Raw genomic sequence first — 18,390 nt, forward strand, 5'->3', positions numbered from 1 at the left:
GCTCACAATCTATCTAAAGTACCCGAGTAAAAAATTATTAAAACAGAAAAGATATAACAAAATTCCAAGAATTGTGAGGGAAAGGTACAATTCAAATAATAAAAAAGAAATAAAAAGAATAAAATTAAAATATAAGAATAAGTTTAAGAGATTGGAGATTATGGGTAGAGTGTTTGCACTCGTGAGTGGGTAGGGGTGGAGACTGGGGTTTATTTGAAAAACCTGTTTTGTTGTACTTTTGGTGTTCTCGATCTTGTTGGACTTTTGTTTTGTTTGGTGTATTTGCTGATTGTGCATCAATAAAACATGATTTACATTAAAAGATTGAAGATTGAACAAAATAAATTCCAATCTGGTGCTAAGTCCAATAATCAATCCGGTCCAATAGAGCTCCACATCTGCAAGGAAGGATTGACACAGAGAAGTGATAGTGGGCTATTATTGGGCCATCCTTGCCAGAGGTGAAGGAATCAACGGCTGCAATCTGAGCTCAAGAGCAGAAGGCAAAGAAACCAGGAAGAAGAGGCAGGCCACGAAAGGTCATCCCAAGCTGTCACCAACCCACTGCACACCATCCAGGCAGGCCCCACCAATGCAAGCCGTCAACACAGCCTCCGTCAACTGTCCTTGGTCCTGGCCCGCCATAAAAGTGGTGCACAACAATTTCGGTCTTGAAGGAAGGAGCCAACAGTGCAGCCATCAGGTACAACGCTGTCCCGCCAGCACGAAAGGGAAGTTGCGGTCCCCAAGAACCACTCCAACTCAGTGCCCGATGCAAGCAGCGGCATCCACAGCACAGCCAACAAGCAGAAGACGAGAAGAGAGAGTGCAGGGCACAACGGGGCCCAAACATAGCAGCCGCTTCACTTATAGTCACAACCTCAGCATCCAAAAGAGAGAAAATAAGAGCTGCAGTCTTGCAGCGATCCTCAGCCTTCACCAAATGCAGGTAAGAAAGGCCTTGGCTAAAGATTAACAGTTCAAGGCCTTTAGGTTCTATAACAGTCAAACTCCTACATTCAAAAATGTTAGTGATTTTCTGACTCACCCAGGGTAAAATTAAAAGTAAAATGAACAGAAAATAAAACTATAAATAAAGTAGATGAAAGAAACAAAGTTGAAACCAGCAAAATAAAACTAAAAAATAAAAGAGGGAGACACTGAAGCCCAGGTCTTAATCGGACAACATTCTAGAACTGCCTTGTTCTAAATCATGGTCTTTTGAGCAACTGTTGGCCTTCTTCCTGTTTCTAGTTTAAAAGCTACAGTACCTCCTTTTTTAAATATTGATGCCAACAGCCTGGTTCCACTCTGGTTAAGGTGGAGCCCATCTTTGCAGAATAGGCTCCCCATTCCCCAGAATATCGCCCAATTCCTAACAAATCTTAAAACTTTCCTCCCTGCACCATCACCTCAACCATGCATTGAGACTCTGGAACTCTGCCTGTCTCTTGGGTTCTACTCGTGGAACAAGGAACACTTCTGAAAATGCTACCCCAGAGATTCTGGATTTTAGCTTCCTATCTAAGAGCCTAAATTTGGCTTCCAGATTTTCCCTGTCATATTTCCTTGTGTCATTGGTACTCGTATGTACCAAGACAGCAGTGATGGTTGAAAAGTGATAGTGGTTGTGGCAGCCTTGAGGTGACAGGGGGGTGTTAGTATAGTCCTATTTGGATGATCAGCTAATCAGAGCAAAATTATTTCAGGAGAGCAAGGAGACCACTGCTCAGTTTATCTAGTTGCTAGAAGAATTGGGTTGAGTGGTTAGCGTAGCCAAGAGCTTTGTTATTTGGAGGATAGAAGTTCATTGGGGACTTAGTGACCTTTTTGTGCTTTTGTATTGAAATACATTACATTAGGGATTTCTATTCCGCCATTATCTTGCGGTTCAAGGCAGATTACAAATGGATTGTCAGGACATTAGAAGTATTTAGGGAGTAGTTTGTACATTTCTTTGAGTTGGCTACTGGCTAGTAAGTAGTTGCACAGGATACTTAAATAATTTATTTTTAAAAATAATTTATTTTTATATACTGCCATACCTGAAAGTTCTAGGCGGTTCACAACAATTAAGCATAGTACAAACAATGCAAATCATTTCAGATTCAGCAAGTTAAATGCATGCAATGTAAGAGAAATAAATACAATGTAAAAAAAGGATACAAACAATATTTAAAATAGAATATAAATGTTAAAACATTAAAATGTATTAAGAATCCAACCTATTGAATAATTGAGTTTTTATCTGTTTTCTAAAATCAAGAGTCTTCTAACTTAGTTCAGTGATTATCAATCTCCATCTGCTGACAGAAGGCAAACCCAAGTGTCAGGACAACTCTGGAGGGACTCAAAGAAAATTGAGAATCAATGAATTAGATCTTACTTTCCATTCTTGTCCTGGGGATCCCAAGCCAGTCAAGTTTTCAGGATATCCACAGTGAATATGCTTAAGATTGATTTGCATATACTGCCTCTTTGATATGCAAATCAATTTCATGCATATTCATTGTGGATATCCTGAAAACCTGATTGACTAGGGTTCCTCCAGGGACAGGATTGGGAATCACTGATCTAATTTCTTGTTTTTGTGTTTGAAATGTTACACAATGGTTCCCTGTAATCAGTGTCATAGGACTGTACTTTCTCAAAGGCAGCAAAGGGTAGCTGCACTCAGTGCAAAATAATAATGTAATGTAATTTATTTCTTATATACCGCTACATCCGTTAGGTTCTAAGCGGTTTACAGAAAATATACATTAAGATTAGAAATAAGAAAGGTACTTGAAAAATTCCCTTACTGTCCCGAAGGCTCACAATCTAACTAAAGTACCTGGAGGGTAATAGAGAAGTGAAAAGTTCTGACAACACAAACTTGAAGGGAGGATAAACAGTTTTAAAATTGCCTTTTTACCCAAGTAAATGACTTTTGAAGTTGCTCTCAATACAGGCAATTTTATAAGCAATTTCTGCATGAAAAGTATGTTTACTTGCAGAAGATATTTCTTATAAAACTGTGTGGACAAATAAGCATGAAGCATTACTGATAACTTGACTTAGGCAGAACAGGAGTGGAGTTGCTGTGTACACAATTTTATTTTATAAAATATTTGACCACTCGCACACATTTAACTTTTATTTGGAGCAGGTGTGAATTTGTATGCTAGTAAGGATAGTTTAGGTGCTATCCAGCTTATAGTTAGTTGGCATCTGGATGTGCTTTGCAGTGTATATATGTGTTTTTTGACTGGCATCAGCAGTTCCTGCTATTTTCCTGTGACAAGGTTTCCACAACTGGAGATAACATGGTGGAATGTCAGTTGGAGACTCACAATAACAAGATGGTCACCTTCAAATTTGATGCAGATGGTGATGCACCAGAAGATATTGCAGATTATATGGTGAGTTTGGGATAGTGGCTGCATAGGAGATTCTGGAGAAGAGGTGCAGCTGCTTTGCTTCTTTAGTTAAAGTGGAATTGAGAGTCCCTTTGTCCTCTTGTTTAGAAATTGGTGTTATTTGGTGATTGGACAGGTGGAGGAAGATTTTGTGCTAGAAGGTGAGAAAGAGAAGTTTGTGGAGGAGCTCAGACTGATTGTGTGTCAGAGCCTAGAGACACTGCGCAACCTACCTGCTGATGAAAGGGCACCTGGAGTAGAACCTGTAGCTTCAGCATCAAGCAGTAGCCGGGTAAGAACTATCACATAGCAAAACAGGTCTTCAAGGACACATGCCCACAGCTTCTTTTATTTATCTGTTCATTTCTAATTCAGACAGGATCATCTGAGCACGTGCAAATAAACCCTGCATCCACTCAAAGCAGCAGTAAGTATATTTCTATCCAGTTTACGCCCTTCTTTTCATCACAGGTTATCCGTGCCGCTCTGAAGGTGTGAACTGGTATATGTAAATTCAGGTTTCCTTTTATTGCTTCTCCTTATGGTGCTTGGGATATTCTTGCCCTTAACACTGGGCACTTGACTCTTGGTTAATTTTCTCAGGTTTGAAAGTGGAAGAAGTACTTCTATAGTTCCACATATATGAGATACATTTCATTGAGGTCTCCTTCCTTGATGTTATACTTTGTTTTAGAAACCATGAAGAAATCCAAACCTTGTCTTACTTCTGGCCCATCTAGAGACTTCTGCCTCTACTAAGTACACAATTGGCCTCCCTTTCATAGTTCTAGGCATGAGTATCTTATGGTCAGTTCTCTGACCTTGACTACCTTTCTGGCCAAGGTCATCTGTGACAGCAAAGAACATAAGTGGTATGGTTCGGTGTACCCTCTCTCTATCCCCTCAATGAAATCAGAAAGTAGAATAATCCAGTGTCCACCCCTGCACCCTCCAATAAAAGACAAAAGTATAATCCAGTAGCGTGTTTCCTTCCCTTCTTCAGCAAGGATCAAAGAGTGGTATGGTTAGTAGGGGCCTCTTGATAGTAAATTTCTGTTTTTGTTTTGCCTGCCTTCAATTATAGCTGCTTTGGAGTGCTGTGGATTTTTTCATCTGAAGCTCTCTCATTGTCATGGATAACCAGAGATGGAGGATCTTTTCTGGTTTTGCAGCCTAGTGCTGGGAGATGGCTTTCTATTCTAAGTCAAGATTGAACCAATAATTGCTCTCTTGTTTTTCCTTCTCAGGTGACACTGTTCCCCAATCTTCCCCTGTTGGACGCTGGAGGTTTTTTATCAACCAGACTATAAAGAACCGTGAGATGCCACCATCCTCACATTCATCTCAGCCTTTGCAGGTTCCCCAGGAAAAAACACTTCCAGGTGAGCTAAAGATATCTACAAAAGAGCCATATAGAAAATGTGTGCATACCTGAAACCTGGGTATAACCTGTTATGATTGCTGATTTCTTCCCTTACCAGCTTAAAATATATCTGTAATAAAGGAATCAACCATGTTGGTTGACTTATTGAAAATATTTTTTAACAAGTTAACATTGTACTTTCTCTCTGCTGGTTAAGGAAGTAAAAATAGTAAGAAAGGAACTTATATTATTCATAGGTCTTTGAAAGAACAAGCAAGGGTAGAGATTTGTGTAGCATAGAAAGATCCATGAGACTTACTGATTTGTACCAGGAGATATCAATGACTGCCAGTGTTCTTGCATCAGATGAACTGTCTGTCTCTATCAAAAATGTCATGTAGCTATCTAATCTGTTGTCTCTTAGCCCCAGAGAGAGAAGAGAAGATGTCAAGAATACCAGGTGCCGTCCCTCAAGAAGAAGTTTCTGTGCCTAATTCCGAACCAGGAGCAAAGCAAGAAGACAGAACAGAGCAGCCATGTGTCTCCTCTCAGGCAGAAGGTGGCAGTGAGGTTGTGGAATCGTCTGCCTGTGCAAGAGGCACAACTTTTATAGAACCTTTGAGGTCCTGTGCTAGTGCTGCTCTTCAGCCACAACCTGCATCCTTTAAAGCTGACTGCCAATTCAGTACTGCAAGAATGTCACATGATGCACATATTGATGTGTCTGAATTTAGCCCTCAATCTATTGTGCCAGTCCTGGGCACAGAACCTATTCTTCAAGATGGAGATGCTGTATTAATTCTGGAAAAAAATGCTTTGCAGTTAGGACAGTCTCCCAGCCTGGAAACGGGCCTCCTCCTATCATCTTCAGTGCCAGAATCTGATACTGATGGTCCTCCAAAAATTGAATTTGTGGACAATCGAATTAAGAGTTTAGATGAGAAATTGAGGACTTTGCTGTACCCAGAGCACAGCCCAGCTGGCTCTCAGGCAGAGAATCTAAAGGAGTCTCATGGTACAGAGTCTCTCCTCTCCTCATCTGCTGAAGACACTCTTTCCTGCTCTGTCCCAGAGCCACCACCTGTCAGTTCCAGTGCCTCTGGAGCTACCCATGAAGAATCCAAGGAATGTGGTGTAATAGCTGCTCTTACTCTACTTGAAGTGACTGCTTGCCAGCCTGCCAACCTACCAGTGATTGTGGGGGACTCCGCTATAGTCACAGCCATCTCTAGTGATTTGGACTCCCCTGTAAGTACTTCTTGTCTTAACAAGCCACTCTTCTGAAGTGATTTCTTCAACTGTAAAAACAATTAGACTTTGTCCATGAGTGGGAGCAGCATGGTGTCAATGGGGGTGCAAGTATCAGGGATGATCTACACATAATGTAGTATCATGGATATTGACAGACAAGGTAGAGTGCTATGAGCATGGATTAGTGCAGTGGGGGGTGCCTATGGGTGGCGGTAACGTTGAATGTTATTTAGTTTAAAAGAAAAAAAATCTAAGTACAGTGGTACCTCGGTTTACGAGTGCACCAGTTTGCGAGTGTTTTGCAAGACGAGCAAAACATTAGCAAAATCGACGCCTCGGAAACCAAGCGTGGCTCGATTTACTTGCGATACCCCGCAATCCGGCACCCTCCCCCTGCGATCCTCCCCCCTTCCACGATCCGGCATCCCCCCACCGTGACCTGAAGTCCCCCAGACCCACCCGAACCCACTTCTTACTTTCAGCTTGGCCTCGGCACCGTCATGGCATGTCCTGTGCGTTGGTGCCGGTGCCCGAAGATCGGCCGCCTCTTCTCTGCTGGGCCTTGAGCATCTGCGCATGCTCAAGGCCTGCGAGTTCACGTTCTCTCTGAGATCTCGAATCTCGGAGAGAACTTGAACTCGCAGGCCTTGAGCATGCACAGATGCTCAAGGCCCAGCACAGAAGAGGAGGCCGATCTTCGGGCACCGGCACCAATGCACAGGACATGCCGGTGCCAGTGCCGAGGCCGAGCTGAAAGTAAGAAGCGGGTTCGGGTGGGTCTGGGGGACTTCAGGTTGCGAGGGGGAGGGTGCCGGATCGCGGTGGGGAGGGTGCCTGATCACAGGGGGGGAGGGTGCTGGATCGTGGGGGGAGCAATGCAGGTTCTCGTGGGGGGGGGGGGAATAAAGCAGTGCCACTGGCCTCAGCGGGGGTGAGAACATATCAAAGCGAGTTTCCATTATTTCCTATGGGGAAACTCGCTTTGATATACGAGTATTTTGGTTTACGAGCATGCTTCTGGAACGAATTATGCTCGTAAACCAAGGTACCACTGCATTTCAGTTTGCTTCTGTTACTTGTTAAAAAAAAATGAGCTATAGGATTCCTTAGAGAGTTTTTGGCCCTGGTTTATAATCCATTTTATGAGATTTCTGCATTGCCCCATTTTCTCCAAAATTCAGCATGTTTGGATCAGGCGCAAACTCAAATTATACATTAAAATGAATGTATGTGTACTTGTTCAGGTATATGTTACATGTGTATGTATGAACCTGGGTACTCATAAATAAGGCTGTGCATGAGCTCCATATGCTCTCATTGTAATAACACACAAAAACCTAGGGTGCATGCTAATTTGTGAATATTTACACTCAAGTTTGGTTTATTTGTTTGTGAATGTATGCACATGACTTTGAGTTGTTCAATTATTTGCAGATATGCATGTGTAAACATGAATTCTTGTACAATCCCTGTGGAGGTTGAACTGCATCTATTCCAGCCTTGGCTGCAGAACTTAGAAATAAAACCAACCCCCTCTGCGAATTCACCTTTGCGGACAATCCCCTTGAAGCTCAGTTTGTTTCTGCAGCCTTCTAGTTTCTTCTGCTCATGATTTTATTTCTCAATTCCTAGTCTTGTTTTCTTCGGTGCCGCAGGTATTGTCCAAGTGCTGCGGATTCACTCAGAGTGTTCCTTCGGCGGGAGATCACAGACTTTTCCTTAATGATTGTCTGCTCTGTAAGCTTAAACTGCAGTAAGCCCTCTAGATCAGTGTTCTTCAACCTTTTTATACCTATAGACCGTCTGGGAAAAAAAAAATTTATTTTGTGGACCGGCAAACTACTAGGACTGAAATTAAAAAACCCAGTTTCCGCCCCGTCTTCGCGAGCTCGGTCCTCGCAAACCATCTGATCCCATCCGCACAAGCCTCAGTTATGATTTTATATTGAATGTATTTTATTAAAGTAGAAAAAGAAACAATATTCTGTACAATTGTCATTTTATAAATACAAATAATACAGAGCAAGGATCAACAAAACCCCTGTCTCCCCTCCCCTTCACATATATCCCCTCTACTATCAAGAAAACTGAATAAGCCAAATTATTATAGAATGCTACACAGAAATATCCTGCTAACACACACATCAGGAATAGGGTTAGGGAAGTGCAACTAGGGAAACTGCCCCCCTGGTCAGAGAGAGCCCTAAGCCACTGCCTGGACTTTGCAGTCCCCAGTTATGTCTAACACCAGCTCTAGCAGGATATATATTTTATATCTGATATTCTAATCACAAAATAGAAATACAATTATTTGTTTCTACCTTTTGTTGTCTCTGGTTTCTGCTTTCATCTTCTTTTCACTCTTCCTTCCAGCGTCTGCCCTCTTTGTCTCTTCAATCCAGCATCTGCCCCTTCCATCTACTGCCTGACCTCTCCCCCTTCCATATGGTATTTGTCATCTTTCTATGCCCCTCTCCCCATTCCATCCAGCCTACGACCCCTCTCTCCTTTTTACATGATTCATTCCAGCTTCACTGCTCTCTTCATTTTTATCTCTCCTACACCAGATCTAACATCTTTGTCCCTCTCAATTTCTCTTCTGACCCCCCTTCCCATCTCATTCCTGTCTCTCCCCTTCCCCTCATCTAATCTCCCTGCCAGCTATTTCCTTCCTTTTTTCTTCTCCCTTCCTTCCTTCCCCTGTCCAGCAGTAACTCTCTTCCCTTCCCTTTCCCTCCTCCCCTCTCAGCAGCATCTCTCCTTCTCCTTCCCTCCATGTCCAGTAGCAGCTGTCCCCCCCCCTTTTTTTTTCCCCTTGCCCAGCAGCTTCCCAGACTCCTTTTCCTCCTCCCCTCCTAGCAGCATCTCTCCTTCTCCCTCCCTCCAGGTCCAGTAGCAACTGTCCCCCTTTTTCTTACCATGCCCAGCAGCTTCCCAGCCTCTAACAGTGGCTTTCTCTCTTCCCAGCAGCTCTCCTTACTTACCAGCGATTCAGGAAGGCAGCCTCGGGTCCTTTGTTAGGTCGCGCCACCTCTGAGGAGAGAGGAAGTTGCATCATCAGAGGCGGCTGTGACTCAGCAAAAACCCCAAGGCTGCCTTCCTGAATCGCTATGCTGGTAGGTAAGGAGAGCTGCTGGGAGGGGAGAAAGCCACTGTCGGAGGCTCCCTATGATCTCTCCGGCCCTGCGCGGACTTCAGCTGTTGATCTTGCCGGTCCTGCGCGGACCAGCAGGAAATTGCAGATGTCGATCTCGCCGGTCCTGTGCGGACCGGCAGGAAATTGCAGATGTCGATCTCGCCGGTCCTGCGCGGACCGGCAGGAATTTTCTGCAGACCAGCGGGAAGAACAGTGCTCTAGACAGCCTGCAGATTGGATCGGGTCTCCAGCATCAGGGGCCATCTCTCCCCTGGTTCGTCCACAAAGGGGTAGAGTGCAGGCTGCTGCAGTTCTGTGGAGGTACACCGGGATCGGAACCGGACCGCGTGTTTTCCTTAATTCCCCTGAAGGGTCCTGGTGGTTGTGATCTGTGGTGACAAGGAAGGTGAGGTGGTCAGAAGACCTGAAAAATCCAATTTGATCAGCTCCTTGAGGTACCGATCTCCCTATGCTTGCACTGTGTATTGCTGGCTGCCAATGAAATGCATTGCAGCACCATGTATCAGAGCTGTCTGTATACCTCTGGGTTTGGCGATTTTGGGGGCTGCTGAAATCGGGGGTTTGAGTGATTTCCCTGGTCCCCCCACCTGTAAAATAGTAAAATCACCATTTCTTGTGTTCTCTGCGTTTTTAACAGGCAGTTTTCAGTCAAAATCGGCACCCGCGGTGGCCATCTTGGATTTTCATTGAACTTTTTAAAAGTGTAGTTTTTGACCTTAAAATCTTTGTTTTTTGCTCCATGTAAAATCTGTTGTTTTTACATGTGGCCTCCTCAGGACAGGATGGCATGGATTCATGCCTTAGATGTGGCAGATGGCGGCCGGATTCTCTGCCATATATCCCGTGTGCCACGGGCCGCAAGGGGGGAGGGAGAAGTATGCGGATCCCACGCTCCCCTCCTCCTGAGAGGCCTTAACACCCTTGAATTACACTGGAGTCGCTATTGCTGCCTAAACTGGACTCGGATGGTGCTTTTGTGAAACGGAAGCGCAGTTCCAGGGAAAAGTCTCCTCAGTCTGCTAATCTTGTGAGATCTGAGATGCACAGAGCGGTTCCGGCCACCGGTGACTGTTTTTTTCCCAGATTTTGTGGATCTGAGCTAGCTGGCTTTATTAAAAAAAAAAAAGAAAAAGGAGCTTTGCCTGTTTCTCCCACTCAGACTCCAGTACAACAGTCTGTTCCATCTTTGGATGCCAGCATGTCAATTTGTTCCTTTGCAGGGGTACAATTAAGCAGACGGCTTGTTCCCGCCCTTGCTTCGGTATCTGTGCCTTTGCTGTCGCCTGTTTCTTCAGCGGAATCAGCAGATATGGCTAACTTAGTGGATCTGGGTCATACCCAGAACAATGGGTTCCGAGACCTTGCGGATTGCCAGGCGGTGTGTTTGCTCTTCAAGACTAGCCGCCTGCCGGACCTTATTTCTGGGTCACTGTGAACACGGAATCTGGTTTCAGAACACACGGTTCAGGCAGAATGTACAGTTCTGAGCCTCCGCTGTCCGCCTCCTTGCTGGACAATGCAGTTTTGGTGGAAGTGCTGTTAGAGGTCTAGGAGTCTCTGGAGGGTCCCTTATCCTTGCACCATGACAAAGTTGTATCCCATGGCATTGGACTTCGACTAGTGCCTGGTCCCGCTGGCTGTAGATTCAGCTGTGGCTTAGGTTGCCAAACGTACCTCTTTATCCTCAGATTTAGGGGTTGTCCTGCAGGATGTTTAGGATAGAAGAGTGAATTTTGTTCTCAAGAGTCTCTCTGTTTCTGCTACGGCGGGAGTGTGAGCTGCGGCGGCCACTTTCTTGTGGCCTGGGCATATCTGAATTTTTTGACAGACGCACTGTATGGCATCTTGAAATAAGCTGGGAGCTTCTTCAGTGTCCGCTCGGTGAATGACTTGGATTCACCAGTGATCGGGTGCTCCTTCAGCTAAAGGCTTTGCTGAGCTGGTTCCCTTTTAAAGGTTTGCTTTTGTTTGGCCAGGGTTTGGATGACCTTATGGCCAGTGTTCAGGACCGTAAGCCTGAAGTGCTCCCTGGCTCTAGTCCTTGTCCGATCAAGGGTGTGGGACGACCGGATTTTCATCCCTTCTGGCGCACTTCTCAGTTTGCAGTACCCTCGGCAAGACAGCGTTTTGGAGCTCCCTCCAGTCCTCGCTTTGGAGGTGCAGCATGCCAACAGTTTTCCTACTCCTGGCCTTCTGCCCCTCCCTAGAGAAAATTATGATGCCAAGTCTCTGGCGGGGCACTCCTGGTACGGTGGGCAGCTTTCGATCTTCCTTCCAAAATGGCAAATGGTAATCTCGGACCAGTGAGTCCTCGACGTGCTCAGGGAAGGCCTTTGACTACAGTTTTTTCGGTCTCCGCTGGAATTCTTCCTGTCCCCTCCTGTGGGAATTCTGGACAAGGCCAGCAAGGTGCGAGCCACGGTAAACAGATTGCTGGATCTGGCAGCTATAAAGCCTGTCCCAAAGGGATACTTGGGCTCCGGGAGATACTCAATTTACTTCATCATGCCAATGAAGGACTCCGAAGATTGCAGACCAATTCTGGCCCTGAGGGCAGTGAACGCCTTCCTGCAAGTTCTGCGTTTCCGGCTGGAAACAGTGCGTTCAAAGAAGGCAGCAGTGGTGCCCGTGGAGTTTTTTACTTTCTTGGACCTTTCGAAAGCATGCCTCCACATCCTGATTTTTTTTTTTTTCCCCCCCGGATCATCAGAGGTTCCTGAGGTTTCATATTCTCAGGTGGCTCTGCCAGTTTACGGCGCTGCCCTTCGGCTTGGTGTCTTCACCCAGATCATTCACCAAAGTCATGGTGGTAGTGGCTGCCTATCCGCGCTCGCTGGGTGTTTTTGTCCATCAGAACCTCAACGATTAGCTGATCAGAGCTCCCTCTTAGAGGAAGGCTGCTTGGCGGTTTGCCAAACGGTGAGTGCTGGACAATCTCATCTAGGTAATCCATCTCAAGAAGAGTCGCCTCGAGCCAATGCAGGACTTGGAGTACATGGAAGTCCATTTCCATACGGGCAGGAACCAAGTGTTTCTGATGGAATCCGGGAAGCACAAGCTTCGGAATGCAGTTCAGGACATGTTAGCGGCTGCAGCCCCGATGGCCTGGCAATATCCGCAGGTATTGGGTCTCATGGGGGTGATCATAGTTGTGATCCTTGGGCAAGAGCTCGCATCCATCCTCCTCAGTTATCCCTTCTGTCTCGGTGGCATCCTAAGCGGGATGCGCTAGGGGTGAAGTTGCCATGGTTGGCGATGGCATGCAGCTGGATGGTGTGGTAGTTGAACCTGGTTACTCTTTACAGAGGGCTCCCTCTGCGCGTCTTGGACTGGATGACCATGGCAACAAACGTGATTCTCTTCGGCTGGGGTGCAGTTTGCCAGTCTGTGCCAGTCCAGGGTCGGTGGACTGCGTTGGAGAGGAGATGGTTGATCAATCGGCTGGAAATGCGTACAGTCCGTCTGACTCTGCTGCGATTTCAAGGGAATCTCCGCGTTTTCTCGGACATTGCAATGGCGGTTGCTTATGTAAACTGTGAGGGAGACATGAGGAGTCCTCTGCTGAACCTGGAGGCCCGGATGTTCGTTGCCTAGGCGGAGAAGCATCTGATGGCCTTGTCTTCGGCTCATGTGGCAGGAGTGTGTCAGATTCTGGACCCGGGAGAATGGTCTCTGTCCAGGCTAGCATTCAAAGCCATAATTCGTTGGTGGGGTCGCTCCGCCTTCAATCTGATAGCGTCCTCAGGGAACTGGAAGGCGGACAAGTTCTTCAGCTGCTGACAAGAGGTCCGCAGAGCAGGGCTCGGCGCTCCGGTTCAACCGTGGCCAGAAGGGGAACTTCTGTATGGCTTTTCCCCGTGGCCTATGATAGGGCGCGTTCTGCCCGGGGTTGCATCTCAGTCAGGTCCGGTGTTCCTATTGGCCCTGGACTGGCCCAGCCGTCCTTGGTATGCAGACCTGGAGCGGTTGAGCTCCATGAGGGGTCTTTGTCTTCCTTGCCATCAGAGATTGCTCATGCAGGGCCCGATAGCCCTTCAAGTTCCGGACTGCTTTGGTCTTGCGGCCTGGTGCTATACGCGCGGCCTTGAGGGCTAGGGGCTTCTCTTCTGCTGTCATCGCCACACTTCTTCATGGTGACAGGAATTTGATGGGGTCGGCCTCCATGAAGGCCTAGAGGTGCTTTCCGGCTTGATGTGCAGGGGTTCACGTTGATCCTTTGGCCCCATCAGTGGCACATGTTCTGGCCTTCCTGTGGGCTGGCCTCAGGAAGGGTCTGGTAGTTTCTTCATCTTTATCCCCATTGCGGGACTTTCATGTTCGGGTCCCTCTTCTCTTGGGGGTTCTCTGGCGCCTCCCCCAGATGTTGTATGCTTCTTACCGAGGGAGGGGGGCAGAGAGGCTGCGGCCTCCCTTGAGACTACCGTGTCCTCTGTGGGATCTGAATCTGATTCTCCACTTGCTGGCGTGTCTGCTCTATGAACCCCTGGATGGGATTTCTCTGAGAGATGTTACTGTCAAAACTGCTCTTCTTGTTGCAGTCAGTTCTGCAAAGGGACTGTTGGAGCTTGAGGCTATATCATGCAGGGATCCTTTTCTCCACTTCACGGAGTCTGCTGTTGTTTTGAGTACCGTGTCTTCTTTTCTTCTGCAGTCCACGTCAACCGGGTAGTTCGGCTACCCACTTTTGTTCTGTCAGATTTCAAGTCTAAGAACTGGGTTTTACGGTCTCTGGATGTGCGGCGTCTCCTTTTGAGATACCTAGAGGCCACTAACGACTTCCGTCTGTCGGACCATCTGTTTGTGCTGGCTAGCCCTGTGCGCCGGGGTCGGCCTGCTTCCATGGCTACCATCTCGCGTTGTATACGTGTGGCCATTTCTGCGGCCTATGTGGCAGTGGGGAAGAAGCCTACCCTTGGGGTAAAGACGCAGTCTACTGGAGGAATGGCTTCCTCGGCTGAATCTCATGAGATCTCGCCTGAGGAGATTTGTCGGACAGCCACTTGGGCTTTCTTTCATACTTTTTCCAGGTTTTACTGGCTTGATATGGTAGCTAAGGGTGATACGGCCTTTGGCTCTTCTGTTCTGGTGGCGGGCTCATCGGACCCCCCTGAGATTTGAGACTGCTTTGATACGTCCCGTCTCCAGAGGGATTGTACAAGAATGAAAGATTAGGTTTCTTACCTCTGCTAATCTTCCTTCTTGTAACTCTCCTCTGAAGGCTGAACTCCCGCTCATCTGTTTTGTCTGATTCGCAGGTCACCTGCCAGTAACTAGTGAGTTGATTTTCTATCTTTGACCAGCCTCACTAAAATTTCCATGAGTGTATTTTTATGTAAGCTTATGGGGTATTAAGGGTCCCGGGGTGGTGCCCCATCTGCTCTTTAGGCTGTCTCTTCTTTAATGCAGGTGAGAAATGTTACAATTTCTTATTATGCTAACTTGGCCTTTTTTGGCATGCGTTGATTATGTATTTGGTTATCATGAGCAACATTGATTTATAGCGGAGAGTCCCTGCACCCTCCTCTCTTTTTCTTGTGTTTCCTGTTTGTATTAGATACTCCTGGCTTTGTTACCTACTGAGCTTCAAGGGGAGTGTCCGCACAGGTGACCTCGCAGAGGGGCTTGGTTTTATTTCTAAGTTCTGTAGCCAAGGCTAGAATAGATGCACAACCCGCGAGTTCAGCCTCCAGAGGAGATTTACAAGAAGGAAGATTAGCAGAGGTAAGAAACCTAATCTTTCATTATATGCTTATCCCATGGATGGCTACACCAGAGCAGTAGTCTAATCTGGAAATAGCTGAGCAACAGGTTTTCCATTTCTTACTCTCTGGGCAAGCACTGAAGAGTATCTGAATATGAATCAGAGTAATTAGAGAAGCTGGTGAAGTATCCCTGCTGTGGTGATTACTGTGTGTCTGACATTGCTTTCTTTCCTTCTCTTTTTTTTTTTTCTCTTTTCTTTCTCAGGAGAGCTCGCCAGACCCTTGGCTCCCTGGAGGTCCTGAGACCTGCCCCCGCCCAGCGTTGAGCGGTGGAGCTGCACAGCTGCAGTCAGGAGGTGGATATTTTGGCCTAAGCTTTACTTGTCCTAATCTCAAAAATCCCATTAGCAAGAAATCGTGGACTCGCAAATTAAAAAGCTGGGCATGCAGGCTTCGGCAGTCCAGCCGCTTATTCAAGAGATCCAGAGTCCAGCAAGGTAGCGTGCTCACAGGCAGGGTCTAGTGTAGGCAGTTTCCCCTTTGCTTGATGTGCGTACAATTTTTTTTTTCTTCTATTTTGTTCATTTACAGAATGTCTTTCTGGTTTCTTCCTCCTGTGTCAGCATATATCACCTTTCTCTTTGTTGCCAGACATTTCCTTTCAATGGGAAGCTGGCTATGTGTTGGCCATACCCTGCATGTGTAAGAGGAGCAGGACCACCTCATCTCTACTTATGTTGCTGTCTGCTGTTTATGTATAGCAGGAATTAGGGTATTTACTTTGCTTCTTCCATGATAGATCAGTTGATCTTGGTTACCAATGTGCATTTTGTTCTAACTTGTCTCACAGTGGAAGTGGAAGAATTGAATACAGATGACTCAAATTCCATTCCTTTGGGAGCACAGGCATTGCTCAGTGACAAGGGGAGCAGGGACTCTTTCATGCGAGGCCGTTTTCAGGTTTGTTGACAGCTGTATTTCTTGATGCTTCAAGACAGGATTAAACTGTGTTTAACATAGCTGTGGTGGGGGGATCTCTGTACTGGTATGGCAAGGGATTCTGTAAGGAAAAAGTGTATACTTTGTATGTATGGGTCTGTACTGAATAACAAAGCTGTATTTATTGGGGAATTGGAACTGCAATAACAAATGATTCTACAGAATTGATTTGAGGTGCAATGATAAAGTTGTGTGTAGGACTTTGTATTTTAATAGTAGGGGTAATACAGGGAAAAATTTAGGTGAATTGTCATTGTTTTCGTTCCTTTGGGTATACAAAGTTGTCAATAGCAGATTCTTCTTTGACTTCTCAGGTGGTCACAGTACCACAGCAACTACAGCAAAGTGATTCAGATATAGCCAGATGTGAAGCACAGGCCAGCTCAGAGCAACTTCAGTCCTTTGCAAACATAGAACCATGTGATACAGACATCCCTTCTGTACCTTCTCCTGGGACACCTAGAGTCACCAGACCAGAAGATGCTACACTCTCTGTTAGCACCACCTATGAAACGGACACATCTTCCTTGACACCAGAGAGGGAACTGACAGGAAACAGCATGCAGTTTGGCTGTGAGCATGAACTGCAAGATGGTAGAAGGGGGTCATGTGACCACCATCAGCCTAGTAGTGACAGTGAGATGTCTGCACTTTTGGTTGGTTTGCAAGACCCAGCAAATGATTGTGTTCAAGGCCCAACATCTCGAGCCTGCCTGCAGAAACAGAACAGAGTCTTCTACTCACCCTCGTCTCCTATGAGCAGTGATGACGAATCTGAAATTGAGGATGAGGACTTGAGAGCAGAACTTCAGAGACTGCGGGAAAAGTGAGTTGTAGTTGTTATGTGAGTGAGTGGGAATGAAGTTAATAGAGGCTGAAGTAGACCGTAATATTGGTAAATTAAAATATTAATTTATAAATATTAAAATAGTCTCTCGTGCTGTAGGATGAAATAAGATGTACTATAGATTTCTGCGAAGAGCCTCTGTCATGTTGTTTCCTTCCCTTTCCTTTGTATCCTTTCTTTCTTTCTGTCCATTCCCATCCCCTATACTAGTTTTTCTCTTTTATTGTGAATTTTTTCTTCTATTTTCTGCCTATTTCTCTTCCACCATTTTCTTTCTATAACATTCTGTCCATCAGTATTGAACCCTAATGTCTTACAGGTGGCACACTGATTACATGCCATACCTCTGATTATCCTTAGACAAGCAGGCAGCATATTCTCACATGTGGGTGATGTCATCCACGGAGCCCAGCATGGACAGTGATAAAGTGTACAGTCACTTTAAGCTTTTAGCAAAGCTTCGAGACTGCCCACATTGCACATGGCATGCACGAGTGCCTTCCTGCCTGACGCCGGCTTGCAAGGACATTTGTTTTTTTATTTTCCGCAGAGTGAGAAAAACACATCTGAACTTTGTTTCCTCAAGTTTGCCTTCCTGCTTCACTTTTTTTCAATTTTTACTGTTATTTTTACTTACTTCATTGTTATTTTCTATCTTATTTCTTTAAAACCAAAATAAAATAGGTTTCGGTGTGAGAGACCTTTTGGCAATCTTAAAGCCTTTGCTTCTGCCGACAGCATTGATTGCTTTTCAGCTTTCTTTTTACTCCACCATGGTATAGTCCTCTCCTGCTGCTGAGTCCTGGGCTAACTAAAAAAACAAAACACAAGAAAAAATAAAAACAACAAACTAACAGAATGCTTTTTTCTTATTTCTAAATGTTATTCTTTTTTAGAATATTAGGCCTGCAGTTGGATTTCCAGCCACTTGGACTTTTCTGTGGTACCGATTCCTGTTGGTCCTGGTGGACATTGACATCAAATAGCGTCCGCACCACTTATTCACCTATTCTCCACGGCATGGTTCGCCTCATGCAGAAATCTTAACAGGATAAAACTGAATCTCCCAACAACAAAAAATGTCAAGTACAAATGAATATTTCACTCCATGCTCACCTTCTTGGGAGTGAAAACTTGGACCGACCTCAGAAACTCTCAGAACAGAACCTAACTTTTCTCGCTGTAAGTCGCTTAAACCTATATAGGTATTGTGTGACGCACAAATAACAGATTACATTAGATCCTTGGCATATTTATCATAAAGTCTCTTGATGCATGCCTTTCATCAACGCCACCGTTCTTAGATACAGGTTGTCATTTCTGAAGGTCATCACCTATTGATGCAACCACGCTTCGACACCTATTGCACCTTCGGTATCAGCTTGTAGCATGCAATACTGATGCTTCCTCTTCATACATTGATACCTTCCCCAGTGTAGTAGAAATTTTCTGCTCATGGCCTGGGCAGAGACTCATCTTTTCGACATCTCAGCTTCCCACAAAGCAGGCACAGAGAATGTCCAGGTGGACTTCCTCAGTCGTCATGTGCTAGATACCAGAGAATGGTGTCTCGGTCTCGCAGCCTTTTAGTTGATTGTGCAGACTTGGGTCAGCCAGTCATGGATCTGATGGCCATGTGTGTCAATGCCAAAGTGCCACGGTTCTTCAGTATG

The 18,390-nt window shown here is 45.7% G+C and overlaps 1 protein-coding gene across 3 annotated transcripts in view; it reads left to right on the forward strand.

The window, feature by feature from the left end:
• Nucleotides 1-18,390, forward strand: part of WNK3 (WNK lysine deficient protein kinase 3) — a 464,585-nt gene that overhangs the window by 320,067 nt on the left and 126,128 nt on the right. For 2 of the 3 annotated variants that reach the window (XM_033921773.1, XM_033921782.1), the window contains 8 exons: nucleotides 3,285-3,401; nucleotides 3,535-3,690; nucleotides 3,774-3,825; nucleotides 4,646-4,780; nucleotides 5,186-6,009; nucleotides 15,137-15,368; nucleotides 15,722-15,831; nucleotides 16,185-16,696. In XM_033921773.1, the coding sequence (XP_033777664.1) occupies nucleotides 3,285-3,401; nucleotides 3,535-3,690; nucleotides 3,774-3,825; nucleotides 4,646-4,780; nucleotides 5,186-6,009; nucleotides 15,137-15,368; nucleotides 15,722-15,831; nucleotides 16,185-16,696 (2,138 nt within the window). The remainder of the gene's footprint in view (nucleotides 1-3,284; nucleotides 3,402-3,534; nucleotides 3,691-3,773; nucleotides 3,826-4,645; nucleotides 4,781-5,185; nucleotides 6,010-15,136; nucleotides 15,369-15,721; nucleotides 15,832-16,184; nucleotides 16,697-18,390) is intronic. The other variant, XM_033921790.1, reaches the window with a different exon arrangement.

The sequence above is a fragment of the Geotrypetes seraphini genome, chromosome 1, assembly GCF_902459505.1.
Source record: "Geotrypetes seraphini chromosome 1, aGeoSer1.1, whole genome shotgun sequence".
In the NCBI taxonomy this organism is placed as follows: Eukaryota; Metazoa; Chordata; class Amphibia; order Gymnophiona; family Dermophiidae; genus Geotrypetes; species Geotrypetes seraphini.